General features: G+C 55.2%; 2 protein-coding genes across 4 annotated transcripts in view; one reads left to right on the plus strand and one right to left on the minus strand.

The window, feature by feature from the left end:
- The first annotated feature begins 301 nt into the window (after positions 1 to 301).
- Positions 302 to 13,097, plus strand: LOC128081322 (proton-coupled amino acid transporter 1-like). 3 transcript variants are annotated; one of them, XM_052684436.1, is made up of 11 exons: positions 302 to 402; positions 1,477 to 1,624; positions 1,866 to 1,956; positions 2,219 to 2,307; positions 2,527 to 2,622; positions 3,310 to 3,394; positions 4,226 to 4,444; positions 4,590 to 4,688; positions 6,006 to 6,172; positions 8,873 to 9,042; positions 11,389 to 13,097. In XM_052684436.1, the coding sequence occupies exons 2-11, from the start codon at positions 1,482 to 1,484 to the stop codon at positions 11,652 to 11,654; spliced, it is 1,425 nt and encodes a 474-aa protein (XP_052540396.1). In that variant the 5' UTR covers positions 302 to 402; positions 1,477 to 1,481; the 3' UTR covers positions 11,655 to 13,097. The 3 variants fall into 3 exon arrangements, with proteins under 3 accessions (XP_052540396.1, XP_052540395.1, XP_052540393.1); XM_052684435.1 differs by having other exon boundaries at positions 328 to 402; positions 1,441 to 1,624; XM_052684433.1 differs by lacking the exon at positions 302 to 402 and having other exon boundaries at positions 1,327 to 1,624.
- A 288-nt stretch (positions 13,098 to 13,385) lies between these two features.
- The window catches only part of FAT2 (FAT atypical cadherin 2), a 37,757-nt gene continuing 35,493 nt past the window's right edge, over positions 13,386 to 15,649 (minus strand). Inside the window, exon 23 of the mRNA XM_052684428.1 lies at positions 13,386 to 14,878. Within this exon, the coding sequence (XP_052540388.1) occupies positions 14,340 to 14,878 (539 nt within the window). The 3' untranslated portion in view covers positions 13,386 to 14,339. The remainder of the gene's footprint in view (positions 14,879 to 15,649) is intronic.

Genomic DNA, 15,649 nt, shown 5'->3' on the forward strand with positions numbered 1-15,649 from the left:
ATGTTGGAGAGGTACACTGGTGAGACATGTTGGAGGGGCACTCTGGCAGGGCACAGTGGTGGGATACACTGGTGGGGCACGCTGGTGAGCCATACTGGTGGGGCGCATCGGTGGGACACGTTGAGTGATACGCTGGTGGGCCATACGGGTGGGACGCGCTGCAGTGACACGCTGCTCACGCCAGAGGGCGCTCCAAGCCCCGCTCCCATCCCCGCACCTCCGGACCGCCGCTCCGCTTCATGCCCACGAGGGGGCGCCATAACTCCCAGCTCGCCCCGCTCCTTCCTTTTCGCCTTCACTTCTCCCCGTGCGCATGCGCCGGCCGGGAGCGGTCAGCTGAGCGGGCTGTCACGTGACGGCGCGGCCGAAGGAGCGGGGCCGGCCGGCCGGGGCGGCGGCGAGGTGCGGGGCCGCGGCCGGGCGGGGTGGGGCGGCGGCAGCAGCTTATGGGGCCCGGGGTGGTTGACGGCTCGTGGGGAAGCGGCATGCGGGCGATGCCAGCTGTGAGCTGCCTCCGGCTGGTGATCTCCACTGCGCGTGGAGCAGAAACACGCGTGGAAGCGGCGCGCTGCTGGGTGATGCCCGAGCGTCCCCGCTGAGAGCAGCCGGGCTGGCTGGGGAGTGGGGAACGGGAACGCACGGGGTGCACGGGACCAGGTTGGTTTTCTGGGACGGGCGGCCCCTCCCGCGTCGCTGCTTGCCCGTCGCCGATGACGAACGGCTCCCTGTGTAAACTCCGGCCGCAATCCTCACCTGCTCGCATCGCTCGGCTGGCCCTGGGCACCGTGACGTGGCCGCGCTGTGATTTATGGCGTTGCCGGGTTGCCCTGAGCCTGGCGGTGCTGCTCCGTGGGCCGGTTGCTGCACGCTGCTCCTGCCCCGGGTGAAGTGACGATGCTGGGTTGCAATGCTGAGAGCGGCGTGGTTGGATTTGCGGTGATGATGGGCGCTGCGCTGTGCTGCCTTTGGGGACCCTTGAGGTGGTGGCACTGAGGAGCGCTCGCTGCTTGCTGCCCCCTTCGGCCTGGGGACAAACGGGTCCCCGTGTCCCGGAGCGTCCTTTGGAACCCGGATGGGGGCTGAAGGAGGGAGTGAGAGAAGTGAAATTGTGCAGGGGAAGGTCAGGAGGATTGGGGCTATGGAAGCACACCCGTGCTGCAGGATGCGGCCGTTTCCTTGTGGGTGTCTGCAAAGGGACACCCCGTGGGAGTGCCTGTAACGGGAGCAGAAGCCCAGCATTAAGTGCTTGGGACTTTTGACCTGGGGCCACGTGGCTGGCAGCCGGGGCGGGCACACTGTCCTATAAATGCCAGCTGTGCTGCCAGCTGCACTACCAGCAGTTGGTCCCTCCTGCCATGGCTGATGGCAAAGAACCCACGGTGGCAGAGCCAGGCGTCCCCATGGAGCCCCGTGTCCCCATGGAGCCCGGTGTTCCCACAGGGCCGGATGTCCCTGCTGATGCTGCTCCATCCTCAGGGGCCATGTCCACTCGACGCCTGCGCAGCGAGGACTACAATGACTACAGCTCTACTGATGTGACCCCGGAGGGCAGCCCGCCTGCGGGCATCAATGGCTTCACACGGCCCGAGTCCTACCAGCGCTTTGGGGAGAGCAACGGGACCACGTGAGTGTGCACCTGGGGTGGGGGAGAGCGGGGGCTGCATCCAGCAGGGTGAGGGAGGTGATCCTGCCCCTCTGTGCTGGTGGGACCTCCCCTGGAGTGTTGCATCCAGATACAGAGCTCTTGGTACGGAAGAGACGCGGTCGTGTTGGAGTGTGTCCAGAGGAGGGTCCCAAAAATCCTGCAAGGACAGGCTGAGAGCTGGGGCTGTGATTCTATGATTCCTTCTACTTCTGTCCCTCAGGTGGTACCAGACCCTGATCCATCTCCTGAAAGGGAACATTGGCACCGGGCTGCTGGGGCTGCCCCTGGCTCTGAAGAATGCCGGCATCCTGGTAAGCAGCTCCTCATCTTGTGGCTTGCTGGGGTTGCTGTGTGCTCCCCATGCTGTGCCCTGTATGGAAATAGAAAGGATTAAATAGACCAGAAAATCTTTTGCTTTTCTCCAGCTTATGCTTCCTTTGTAATAGCAGTGCACAAGATAGTTTGAAAAACAGTTTGTATTGGTGTTTTGCGACATCCTAACTGCCACAACATGCTTGTTCATCACATATCTGGGACTTCCTCTGGGATTGTTCTCCCCTGTCTTCCTTGCAGCTGGGTCCTCTGAGCCTGCTGGTGATGGGTGTTGTGGCTGTGCACTGCATGAGCATCCTGGTGAAATGCGCCCACCACTTCTGCTACAGGTAAGGAGCAGCACCTGGCCTCCCACAGCTCTTCCATCCTTCCCTCAGGCTCCTGGGGTTTCCCTGGAGCCTCCCAGCAGCAGGCTGCCCACGTGAAGCCTCAGCCAGGAGTCGTTTTTGGGGCTTTATCACCAGCCGTCTACCCATGAGTGCCACCATGGGAGCCAGCAGGGGGGACTGAAGTGACATCCCTTTCTTCTCTCTCCCCATACTGGACAGGTTCCAGAAGCAGTTTTTGGACTACGGGGGTACTGTGATGTATGGGCTGGAGTCAACACCCGTTGCCTGGCTGAGGACACACGCCATCTGGGGAAGGTACTGCTGCCCCCAGGGCAGGGCTTGGCTATAGCTGATGTTGGGGCAGTGCTGGCAAACAGCACCAGGAAAATAAGAGGGAAACGCTGGGATCTTTCACTTAGGCAGGCGAGCCTTAAGGGACACGCTCTTACTTTAGTATAGTACTGAAAGGGTGGGAGAAGCATCTGCAGTGTTGGGAGGATGAGAGATTATGGTCTCACATTGTGCCAGGGAAGGTTCAGTCTGCAGTTCAGGAAACATTTATCAGAAGCAGCACTGATGCAGTGGCACTGCTGCTCAGGGAGGTGGGAGGGTCACCATCCCTGTAGGTGTTTGAGAACTACAGAGATGTGGCACTGAGGGATGTAGGTGTGGGCATGGAGGGGATGGGCTGGGGTTGGAATTGGGGATCTTAGGTGCCTGTTCCATTCTTAATGATTCCGTGAGTCTCTGATTAAAAATGAGGGAATAATGCATGTGGCAGCGTTGGCTGGTGCTGACCTGACTGAGGGATGGAAGTGAGGATGGGGGGGCCCAAGGTCCGTGGGGCTGGTTGGGGGTATGTTTGCTTTTCCAAGCATGGAAGAGAAGTGGCCTGCACGTCCCAGCCTTTGAGGAACGGAGCGTTGCAGCTGAGTTTGAGCTAACCCAGGCGTGCCCCTATTTCTGAATGGCCCCTTGCTGAGTGCCCTTTTCATTTCCTAGGCGTGTGGTGGGACTCTTCCTGATCCTCACTCAGCTGGGTTTCTGCTGTGTGTACTTTGTCTTTCTGGCTGACAACCTGAGGCAGGTGAGGCTCCCTCTGTGTCCTAGCTCTTCCCTCAACAAAGCTCTGGTTTCTGTGGTGGGTGCTGCTTTGGAAGGCACAAATCCTGAGCAGTTCTGAGATGCCCTGCAATTTTGTGAAGATGGCTCGGAGCTGCCTGTATTGGCCAAGAGGAGCAGAGGCTCCTTCCTGGGAGGGGATGCAGAAATGGGGTCACAGAGGAAGCACTGTGCTTCTGATGTGCAGCCCAGCTCGCTAATTGCCTTATCGATACTCCTTATGGACAGCAGTGCACAATGGCATGGCATGAACCTCTCTCAGTCTTGTTTGCATTCCGTTTTTTTGCCTCATCCTGTGGCCCTGGAGCTTAATTACAGGTTGTGTTGGATGAGTTTCCTTCTGCCAAGCATTGGGAGAAAATAAACAGAAACCTTGAACCTGTCTTGGCTCCTGTGCTGCAGGAAGCTGCCAGTACATCCCTCCCCGTTCACAGCCCCTGCACGGCTCGGTGCTTTGCAGGTGATGCTGAGCATCACTGCCCCTGTGTGCTTCTACAGCCGCAGTCAGGTTCCTCCCACCACAGCTGTGCCCTTTGCCTCCTTACATGGGGCTGGGTGCACTGCTGTCAGCGATGGGCAGTGGGCAGGATGCCTGTGCTCTGGGGAGGCTCAGCCACCCAGTTCCTGGGGCAGAGCCTTCTGTGGAGCTGAGAACACAGAGCACATAGGCCTGAAAGTGCCTAAGGGAAGGATGAATGACTTTTATCAGGAAAAGCAGAGTTAGTCTGCCTGGCCTGGGGTGGGTTTCCAACATCCATCACCGTGGGATTCATCAGGCATTCCTGTGCTTTCCCAGGTTGTGTCCTCTGCCAACAGCACCACCACTGACTGCCAGTCCAACAGGACGGTGACCCTCACACCCACCATGGACTCCCGGCTCTACATGCTGTCCCTGCTGCCTTTTGTGGTGCTGCTGTCCTTCATCCAGAATCTCAAGATCCTGTCCATCTTTTCCATGCTGGCCAACGTGGCCATGCTCGTCAGCCTTGTTGTGATCTACCAGTACATAGTCAGGGTATGTTGTGATGCCCTGTGTGTTGGCAGAGCTTGGTGGTGGGGTTGGGGTGGTGATGTTGTGTAGTGGCCTTTCCCTCTGCCCCGCGGGGAAGGGAGCTGTGGGGATGAGCAGTGCTCTGAGCTGCGTGTGGGCTGTTTTCCAGGACATCCCCGATCCCAGCACCCTGCCTCTTGCAGCAGCTTGGAAGACCTACCCTCTGTTTTTTGGCACGGCCATCTTTGCTTTTGAAGGCATCGGGGTGGTAAGTCCTGGTGTGTGGCTCAGCCCCCGCTCAGGCTTGCAGTCAGCACCTGCTCTGCACCGCAGCTGTATTTGCAGATGGATTTTTCAGGTTGTAGCCCAGCTTCTGGGTGATGCTGTTGGCTCCAGGCTGTCTCCTGGGTCTTCATTGTGTGCGCTTCAAACCTCAGGTGGGTGCTGTGAGCTGTGCTCTTCAGGAGCTTCACAAAGCCTTAGGCTCCACAATTAGAGCCAGGTCCTGGCTCTTGGTGCTCAGAGTCTTGGGGCAAAAGCATAGCACAGCAACATATGATCCATTTCTCTCTCTGCTGGCATCACCTTCCTTGAGCCACACAGCGCCAGCCTGGCATGTGCCTTGTGTGTGAGGCTGTAAAGGTATGCATCCCACCTCAGGCTGGTCTGCGCCGCACTGAGGGAGTTGTCTTGGGCTGCACATAAAGTACACACCATATAGTTAATGTATATAAGTAGGAAAACTCTTTTTATTTCTTTATAATTTTTATTAAAACATAAAAAAGGAAAGAGGGCAACAAAAAGATAAAAGGAGCGGGTTGGCTGCGTCTGCTGTAAACAGAGGAGCTGGGAAGGAGGCGGGGTGGGTGGGAAGCATAATGGCCCACTGAGATGCTGCGGGTTGTTTCCGGAGCTCCCTTCAAAGGAGGAAAAAAAGTGTTTTTATCTCATAATATGAGATAGCAGTGTAAACATGGGGTTGCAGCATGCCAGGGCCCTGCAGGAGGGGCATTTGGAGAGGGCTGTGCCCAGGACAGAGGGATCGTGCTGGAGCTGGCGCACACACACACACACACACACGTGCACAGCTGGGAGGTAGAGCAGCACATAAAACCTATTCTGATCCTGCTACATCAGCAGCTGTGTCCCTGTCTCTTTCCTTGAAATGCCCACCACCCAAGGATGGCTATAAAAAAGAAGGAAAAAAAAAAAAAAGTTGCTGAAATGCTTGAAGCAAATAGTAGTATAAAGGCAGGGGGTTGTCCCTGCTCTTTTTTTTATCCTCTTTTTTTTATTGCCTTACCTGTTTGCAATCTGCCCATAGATACTTGCAGGGAGAGGATGAAGGGTTTCAGCCTTTTCAGTCTGTGCTGTGAGCAATAACTGTAAGGCACTGTCCCACTGGGCTGGGAGCAGAGGATTCACATCTCTGGGGCAGCAGCTGGTGGGGTCTCCAGATTTCTGTGCACAGCCCTGGTTGCAGAGGGCAGCCCTCAGCCCCATGGTTGTTCCACAGGGCTGGCAATGCAGAGGAATGGGAAGGGGCCCCTATTCCATCCTCCTCTTCCTCCTGCTCCTTTTGCAGGTGTTGCCTCTGGAAAACAAGATGAAGAACCCACGGCAGTTCCCTCTGATCCTCTATGTGGGGATGACGATCGTTACCATCCTGTACATCAGCCTGGGTGTGCTGGGCTACCTGCGCTTCGGGGCGGCCATCCAGGCCAGCATAACACTCAACCTGCCCAACTGCTGGTGAGTGCTGCCCAGGGATGTTGTCCTTACTTGCCCAAGTGAGCCTGGAGTGGGACCTGGAGGACCTGGAGGAGCATTCCTCCTCCACCTGGAGGAGCTGTCACCCACATCCTTTTAGATTTTTCCCTTGGATTAGGTGGTTGCGTGGTGCAGTGCTCTGTATTTATCCTGGAGGAGGAATGCAAGCTGCTCCTCTGTCTTTGGGAAGAGAAGTGTGGAGGCTCTTAGCGTTCAAACGTTAGGCAGGATTCAGGATTTTGAGTTTGTGAGGCTGATGTGGTCATCCTGGGGGGCTGGGAGCTCTTCCAGATGGGGTCTCTGGCTGTGCGTGGTGCTGGGTCACACTGCCAGCCCCTACTCACAGCTGACCCATAGTGCTGACAGCCTCAGCTGTGTCTGCTCTGAAGGCACTTACGTTCCCTTTAGAAGAGGATAAAGTGACTCAGGCTACAGGAAGATCCTACCTCACATCTGTGTTTCTAGGAGCATCTTTCTGGTTGGGGGTGGGCAGAGCAGGGCTGTCAGGCAGGACAGAGCAGCGTGGCCCTTTGGCAGCAGGGCACGGGGAAGCCCAGCAGCACAGGACAGGAGTGCTGTGTCTGCAGTGACTCAGCGTGGAATGCTTCAGTGTCAGTGCATGTTTCTTCCTGGCAGAACACCTCATGTAAGCTGTAAACACTGAACTTGGAAATGCGTTATCTGTCTTGTTAAAGGCAAATAACCAGGACAGAGGCTGGGAAACTCAGGCTGAAGCCTCGAGGACTTATTCCCAGGCATGTTGTTGCTCAGGAGGTGATGGGTGAAGGTTTGCTTTGGGAACAAGTGCTTTGCCAGCAGGTTTTCTCTTCAATAGCACAAGACAGCAGTTGCAGAAAGGTCAGAAAGGCTTGAGGTGAGAGATCTATCAGTGTGGGTGCAGGTGAGATCTGAGCAGAGGATGCTGCACCCTTCCCTCACTGCAGCCATTGCCTGGAGGTCTTCAGGAGCACATTTAGTGAACGTGTACTGGAATCGTTGAGATAGAGGGTGACTCAGGGCTTTTCAGCCTCGTTGCTCTGTAACCACAGCTTCCTCGAGCGAGGAGTCAGTGCCCAGGGCTGACCACAGCCTCCTGAAATACCACTCCTTTACAGCCTCCAGAGTTGCTTCACCCTGAAAGGTGCCATCCTGAAATGGCAAGGAGGGTCTGATGTTGGCTGCCTGCAGCCGGTTGGAGGTGTGCAGTGACCAAACTTACAGGCAAAGGAGGATTTCCATGCCCATGTGGCCTTGGGTTTTCTGTTGGTCAGAACTGGTTCTTGAGCTCTTCCCCTTCTTGGTATTCAAACTGCCCTTTTGTCCTCACCCGACCAGTGCACAACTGAGACCCAGCCTTAATCTGAACTTTTTCTTTTTTTACATTGTATTTTAATAACACCTCTTAAACATAGATTGCCTTCGAGCACTTAATTGCTTTATGACGTTCCCTTAATCAAGCAGTAGGAGATGAGGAGCATAGGATAGCTGGCTCAAGGCTACTGTGCACCTGGGCTTGGGAGCACAATGTGCTCAGCTGAGTGCTGCCCTCTGGACTCTGCTGATAGCTCTGCCCTTTGTTGGCTGCAGAATCACTGGGTAATGTGGTTTGGAGAGATCGTTGGGTCCGACCACCTGCTCAAAGCAGAACCCGCTTAAATGTTGAGTGTCAATAAGGATGGAGACTCCCAGCCCCCCTGTGCCCCTGTTCTGGTGCTGACTGACCCTTCTGGATGCAGCTCTGCTGCCTCTCCGATTTCTGTTTTCCCGAGTAGAGCCTATCTTTGCCTTCTCCATGTCCTCCCAGAAGACAAAATCCACCTGGTTGTAAACAGGTAAAAAAGGAGCTATTTCCCTTAGTTCTACCCAGTAGTGGAGTTTTCTCAGTGATGCTCAAGCTGATCACCACCTCAGGGGCGGGTGATGGACACCCACTTTGGGTCGTGGGCTGAGAGCAGGTACTGCAGGCTGCGGGCAGTATCGATGCTGCTGCCCATCTCTGTGGTCGGGGTGTTTCCTAATGCTTGGGTATCTGGGTGTTGTCTGCGTGCGGTCACCTTGTGTCACTGCAGACCTTGACCTGGTCTGGAAGCCAGAGCCTGCACCCCTCTGTGGGCAGTGCTGACCCTGCAGGATGCATTGATTTGTGCAGTGCTGGCACATGTGAGTATCTAGAAATGTAGATGAGTGCCTTGTGTCAAGGAGCAAGTTGGGCTCCAGCCCCCAGGCCAGGGACATAACAGATATCCCCATGCCCTTGAGAGGAGTTAGGAGCAGAACACCACTCTGTATGATTTGCTTTTATTTTGAAACAGCCCTTTGCATCTGTGCCCAGGAGATTTCCCAAGGGGAAGCAGCACTTGGGAGGCTGCTGGCCCCACTGTTGACCTGCTGCTCCTTACAAAGAGCTGCAGCTTCTAATTAGGTGTGGGCATGTTGCAATGGCTTGGATGTTGTGCCTATCTCCTTGCCGTCTCTTGCACAAGAGGTGTCATTAGCTCTTCCTGTGCCAGAAGAAAAAGAGCTGAGATGCAGAAGTCCTTGTAGGCAGGGTGCTTCTGCTCTGCTTTGTGGATTTGGAATCATAGTATCTCCCAGGTTGGAGGGACTCCATAAGGACCATTGAGTCCAACTCCTGGACTGGCACAGGAACACATCTCACTGTTCTCTCCTTCTCATTTGCAGGCTGTACCAAGCTGTCAAGCTGCTCTTCTCCTTTGGGATTTTCTTCACCTACGCTGTGCAGTTCTATGTCCCTGCTGAGATCATCATCCCACCACTGGTTGCCCGTGTGCCGGAGCGCTGGGGCTGGCTGGTCAACCTGCTGCTGCGTGTGGTCCTGGTCGGCATCACCTGTGAGTAGAAAGCAGCCTGCCCCAGAGCCTTTGTCCCGCTGTCTGAGTCCCAGTGAATTTGGAGGAGCCATCAAGTCCCACTAGATTTTGTAGGATGCATCCCAGCAGCTGATCTGGGTACTAAGCCCAACGTTGGGTAGCCCGCGTTGGAGCTTTGGAAGGGTGCAGATGCAGCAAGATGAGCTCTTCTCACCCAAAAGCCATGTGCTGGCTAGAACAGCAAGACTTGGGGGCACCCTCTGCTCCTCCAGCTTGTAGTTGAGGGCTTGGAAGGCTTTTTCAGGTGGCTTTTAGTGGCTATAGGAGCTCAGAGACCTCTTGGAGGGCTGTGGTCTGTCCCAGTTCTGCACTAAGGTACAGCCTGCTGCTTGCTGCAGAAGTAACTTGTTATGTGCAGCTGCTCCCAGGAGTTTGAAGTTCGGTCGAACTCATGGTGTTAGCAGTTGGGAATGAGGTTTGGCCTATCTGCCTGCTTAAAGGGAAAAATCTGAGCTGAGAAAAGCAAGTTTGTAGAAGCTTAAGGGGCATCAGTTCAGTGAAGCACAGAGGTGTCTGATTTTTGGCTGGCTTTGATTCCTGTAAATGAAGTCTTGGCTGTTCTCAGCACAGCTGAGATGCTTCACTGAGCTTCCAGGCATCGCCCCCCTGAAGCACAGCGTTCCTGCATGGCGTGGTGCTGCCAGTGCATCAAAGCTGAGCATTACAGACCTGACCCTGTGTCTCAGTAGCTCTGGTTTGGGCTTGGCTGCATCATGGCCAGGAGCTGTGTGTCCATGCCTGCTCTGCAGCCAAAGTTGCTTCCTCATCCCATTATTGCTCAGCGCGTGAGAAGAGGAAGCTTTGATCTTGGCTGCCTTTCATTTCCTCAAAATGAGAGGAGAAAAACCTCTCAGTGTCTGTTCTGCCATTTTCCACCCTCACGTTGCAGAGCTTCAGGAACTTTTGATCTTGGGCCCTGTCCCTCCTGCCCCACAGAGTTGAGATCCCATTGGGCTCTCTGGTGCTGGAGAGGCTCAGAAGTTGGGGTGCACCAGACTGGGAACAGGGCTGACAGCTGCACTTGTGCCCACTGCTTTGGGGTGGAAAAGCAGCAGGGTGTTGGAAGGACATAGGTGCCTTTGTACCTCCTCCCCTTATCTTTTCATGTAAGAAATTGCTGTTGGCAAGGATGAAAGCAATTGGGGGGCTGTGTGAATATTCATGGCCTGAGCATGTGGCCACAGAACATCGTGGCTTTGGCTTCCAAAGAGAGGATGCAATTTGGTGTATGGGTGTCTTTCAAGCTCAGACATCAAACCCAGCACCATTAAAACCCCTTGGAACGAATCCCTGTGGGAAGCACGGCCGTTCCCCCAGAGGCAGAGGCTGCAGCTGGCACTTCAGCTCTGTTTTAGGGGAAGGAGGGGGTTCATTCTGTTTGCTGGGAGCCCACAGAGTGGGGGCTGTGGGGTTTGGCTGAGGATGTGCTGCCCAAAGCCTGCTGCTGCGGGTGCTCTTGGAGCATGAATGCTGCGGAGTTCGCAGCTACTCATTGGAAGCTGGAAGGAGGCTCCTGGGGGATTTTCCTTTGCTGCAAATGTTCCCCCCTAGGCTGTGCTCAGGAGGCAGAGGGGCTCTGAGTGCTTACCAACCACACACATTCGTTCAGGGTGGGCTTTTCCCCACGCCTCCTCTTTTTGTGGGCTCTCTGAGGTTTTACAGCTCCCCAGGTGTGAGGCAGAGACCTGGGGGGTGCAGGGGAGATGGGGCTGGGGATGATTCTGTGAGCAGCACCCTTCTGCTGGGTGCAGGCCTCTGCAGCAGCGTATATATTCATTAGCTCAGTGAAAAGCCTTAATTGCTTGGGGAGCTGTTACTGGAAGCACGCAGCTTTCTGTTCAAAGCTCAGAGAAATTTGCAGAGTCAGCTTGCAAGCAGTGGCATGGGACAGCTTTGCTTCGACAGCTCCAAGCTCAGAGCAGGGTCCTGCTCCTGAAGTAATGTGTCCAGACGTGGAGTCCTCAGTACAGGAGAGACATGGATCTGTTGGATTTCCTCCAGAGGAGGACCACAAAGTGATCCGAGGGATGGAACACCTCCCCTAGAGGACAGACTGAGAAGAGAAGGCTTAAGGGAGATTTTTATGATAAGAATGGTGAGGCACCGGCACGGGTTGCCCAGAGAGGTGGTGGTGCCCCATCCCTATAGACACCCAAGGTCAGGCTGGAGGGACTCTGACGGAGCTGTGGGTGCCCCTGTTCAGTGCAGGGGAGTTGGACCAGATGGCCTTTAATGGTCCCTTCCAACTCAAAGGGTTCTGTGATCCTATCAGCTCCTGACCCCCCCATTGCCCTCTCCCCTCCCCAGGCGTGCTGGCCATCCTCATCCCCCGCCTGGACATCGTCATCTCGCTGGTGGGCTCGGTCAGCAGCAGCGCGCTGGCTCTCATCTTCCCCCCGCTGCTGGAGATCGCCACCTACTACACAGAGGGCATGCACCCTCTGCTCATTGCCAAGGACGTGCTCATCAGCCTCTTCGGCTTCGTTGGCTTCGTGGTGGGCACCTACGAGGCGCTGGTGGAGCTGGCTACTCCTGCTACTGTCATCAATGGCACCAGCACCTCGGGGCAGTGACGGTCCCTGCTGGTGGTGGCACGCAGACCGGGTGCTCAGCCTTCTCCTCCTGCAGAACGTGGTGGGTTTGGGCTGCGAGGGGTGTGGGTGGCACAGCACTCATCCCCTCCACACTCCTGTACATAGTTACTTTGGGGAGGGGGGATCCTGGGGGTGTAGACTTTTATTTTTTATTTTATTTTTTAATCCTTCCCGTATTGCCCCCATCCCATCGCTCTGGGACTGCTCTTCTCCGTGCCAGTTTGTTGGTTGGTTTTTTTTTTTTTTTTTTGTCTTGTTTTGTTTTTATCTTCCCCTCCTTCCCCCCCACCCCTCAGCACTTTATTTTACAGCAACAAAGAAACCTCAGCTCAGGTTGGAGGTGCAGAGCTGCCTCCTCACCCCGGCCCTCGGGGATGTAGAGCAGCACTGGGTGTGAGCACTGCTGGTGCAGGTCCTGCTGTGCTCTGGTTTCCAGCTCTTTCGTGCAGAGAGGGCTGCCGTGGAAGGTTCTATTTGTTGATTTTTTTTTCTCCCTGCACACATACACCCCTCATGGTTTTTGGCATTAGGAATTCAGGTGTGCAGAGCCCACGCTCTGCAGAAACACAGCGCCTTGTTTGCTGCGCTCTGGCTGCATCTGCAGTCCTCCACTGAATGTCACATCCCCAATAAGAACACTGATCATGTTGTTTTCCCTCCTTGCCCCAGTGGCAGCTCCCAGCAGGAGGCAGCCCGTTGCACTGCTCCCTCCTGCTGCTGGCATTGGGGAAGGTGCACGCTGGGGGCACAGACTCTGGCCTTGCCACACTTTGCCTTTCTGCTGCTTCTTTTTTTTTTTTTTTTGAAGGCAGATGATAGCAAATGAATCCTCCATTGGTTATTTCATGGTGGTGCAGCTGCACTCAGGAGGGGAAAGGCACACAGAATGGTGTGCAAGCAGCCAGCAGGGCTCTGGGCTCCCTGCAGGTGGGAGAGGCACAAAATCTGTGCCCAGCGCTGGCACTGCTGTCCCCTGGGAGGGGATGGCTGGCAGTCCCAACAGGAGGGACGGCCCTGTTCTGGGGTACAGCTGTGTGATGGCTGTGTCCCCAGCACTGGGGTTGCTGGGTTTGCTGGAGTGGTGCATAGCACTGAGCTCGCTTTGCACTCACAGGGCACTGTGGCAGTGTTAAGCAGTGTCCGGTGGAGTTTCTTGGTTTTATTGGGCTAAAGCACAGTGGGCTGGTGGGAAACACATGGGTTACCAGGAGGACCTGGTACGGGACCAAGGGGACACAGAAATGTGACACTTGTGTGTTGTAGCTGCTCTGTGACCAGGGGAATTGTGTATATACAAAGGTGATTAATGTCTGTGTTGTGTGCCTATGGATATTGTCAGTGTGGGTCGCTGCCTACTGCTGCAGCACCTGAATCATGTATCTCACTTTAATCAATAAATGAGAGTTATTTTTTACGTGGAAAGGCTCTGGGATGAGGTGGGGTTTCTGTCCCCCACACCCAGAGGAGCAGGAAGGCTGGGAGATGTGAGAGGACCTCAACGGGGTGCTGGGGCAGCAGTGTGCTGTCAGCACCAGTGACTTCCTATGGCTTTGGGAAACGTGGCCTTGCTTGCAAGTGCTGCACCAGTGCAGTGCTGGGGTTCTGCTGTGCAGACTGAGGTTGTGTTCTCAGGGCAGCCCTTTGCTGGAGCCACAGTCCTAGTTGCAAAGGAATCAGAGTTATTTGATAAAATCATAATAGTAAAAAACAAACAAAAAAAACCAATTCTTTTAATACTTTGCAAAAAAAAAAAAAAAAAAAAAAGAAAAAAAAAAGAAAAAAATCAATGAGACAGCAAAAAAAAATATTACATCAAACAACCGACCAAAGTAAACCTGTCACAAAAAAACAATACAGTCCCAAGCAGGAGGACGGATGGGCCAGCCTGTGGGCAGCACTTAGTGCCCGTCCTGGAACCCACATGGGCACAGTTTGTTTGGTCCATTTGGGATATAACAGACCCAGGACCCCTTGCAGAGGGTGGCAAGGCTGGGTACTGCTGTCACCAGCTGGGGGCCAAGAGAGCTGCGGGCATGGCTCTGTGCCAGTCTCTGTGCCCGCAGCCCTGGGGCTGGGTGCCCTGCAGCAGGTTTCAGTCTGCTCCTTGGTGCTTGGTTCTTCTATAGAAATGGATTTAAGTTTATTTTCATGGACTTCTTTTCGCCAAGTGAGGATGTGCTGGTGGCACTGGCTGCATATTCCTATCTCTCACCCTGGGGAACAGATGGAGAAGAGGCTGTGCACCAATTGCACCGTCCCACTGAGCAAACCATCGCCCTGATGCAAACTCTCAGTGCCAGAGCTGGATGCAGGATGACCTGCGTGCCACCTGGGCTTGGCCATTGCTGGTCCTTCCGTGCCTCTTCCACCACTGCTGTCCCTGTGGTGCTGCTCTGCTCCTCCCCATGGCCGGGCAGCACAGGGTGGGAGATGTGCGGTGCCCACGAGGTGCGTTAGTCATTGGCATCCAGGAGCATTCTCCACGTCCTGGCTGTGGCTGGAGCATTTCCCCTCTGTGTGCAGTGCAGGGACAAGGATCCAGCCAAATTACAGCCCAGCCATGCAGGGGGAGATGCTGCAAGCTGGGCCAGGGGAACTGCCAACTCCCCTGGTACCACGTGCCAGCTCCGGCGCTTCTCCTCATCCCAAGGACGAGTCCCTGCGTTAGAACATCACCTCCTCACAGCTGCCGTAGTCGCTCTCCACCATGTCGGAGCCCTCATAGTTGGGGGGTGGTGGGGGCTGGGTGCGAAGGGCGGGCGGATGGGCCCCCACCTCACAGTCGGCATAGGAAGGTTGGGCCACGCTCAGCCGCATGCTCACCCGCTTGTAGCCGGGGTCGGGTGGGTAAGGGGCACCTTCACCCTGCACCAGCTGGGCTGGGTAATAGCTGATGGCTGTGTACTCGTTCTGGCACTGGGATGCTGCCGTCTCCACGGGGCCCAGTGGTAGGAGATCCTCCAGATTCTGGTTGCTGTAGCGGGGAGGGATGGGTGCCCGCTTGTTGCTTTGGTCCAGTGGAAAAGGGAAACCCCCATAGAGAGTGACTGGCTCCGGGTCTGCTGGTGGAGGGGGTGGTGGGGGGAGTGGGGGGTGGGAGGAGGGCACGGCAGGGGGACCTTGGATGATCTCGTAGTGGGAGTATTCCTGGACGTCAGAGGAAAGGTAGCGTGGCGGCCAGTAGGTTGTTTCTGCTGGGTACACTGGAAGAAAACAGAGCTGTGTTAGCTGTGTGAGCTGCTTTCCTCCTCCTGCTAATTCCTGCTGCATGAGCCTGAGCTGCAGGAGATGTGCCAGTTTGCCTTGGGAATGAAGGGGGCTTCGGGGCTCCCACTGGTACCTAAAAGGCACTTCTTATCGTGCCACATGGGTGCAAGAAGCTGGCACAATGATGGGATGGGGCAGAGCAAGTGACTCACTAGAGCTCTCCCTTTGTACCTCTCTTTCTATCTCTGGTATAATCTGATTTTAGGGTGGCCCCGTGTGGACCTGAAGTTGGACCTGGTGATCCTCACGGTTCCCTTCCAACATGGGATAATCTGTGACTCTGACTTGGGCACTTCCTTCTGGCAGCTGTCCTTGATGCTGCTGAGCTCCCAGTGAGCTCTGGGCCAGGCCAAGCAGGGACCTGGCTGCCTGGGGCTGTTTCTGTCTGTTGTGATCCCTGTGGCAGCTGATGCAAGGGATGCCACTAAAACTCACACTGAATTCCACTCTCTAATCATCACTTTTCTCTTTTACAGAGACTTTTTAGCCTGAGTGTGTGGGAACCCAGGCCATGCATTAATGCATTCCCTGCTGATTTTGTAGAGAACTGAACAAGCTGAAGTTGAATACTGCTATTTATGAGTGGGGGAAGAGCCAGTGAAGGCACTTGGACATCATTGGCCCACGTTTTTCTCGTCTTTACCCCACACTGTTGGCCTCCCACATTCACAAACCTTCCATCCGCTCCCCCAGGGATAAAAGCAAGA

This window comes from Tympanuchus pallidicinctus, unplaced genomic scaffold, assembly GCF_026119805.1.
Source record: "Tympanuchus pallidicinctus isolate F22 unplaced genomic scaffold, pur_lepc_1.0 scaffold21, whole genome shotgun sequence".
In the NCBI taxonomy this organism is placed as follows: Eukaryota; Metazoa; Chordata; class Aves; order Galliformes; family Phasianidae; genus Tympanuchus; species Tympanuchus pallidicinctus.

Coding starts and splice junctions, on each gene's coding strand:
- LOC128081322 (XM_052684433.1), top strand. CDS start 1,356: ATGGCTGATGGCAAAGAACCCACGGTGGCAGAGCCAGGCGTCCCCATG. Junction 1,957..2,218: donor TGAAGAATGCCGGCATCCTG/GTAAGCAGCTCC, acceptor TCTTCCTTGCAG/CTGGGTCCTCTGAGCCTGCT. Junction 6,173..8,872: donor CTCAACCTGCCCAACTGCTG/GTGAGTGCTGCC, acceptor TCTCATTTGCAG/GCTGTACCAAGCTGTCAAGC.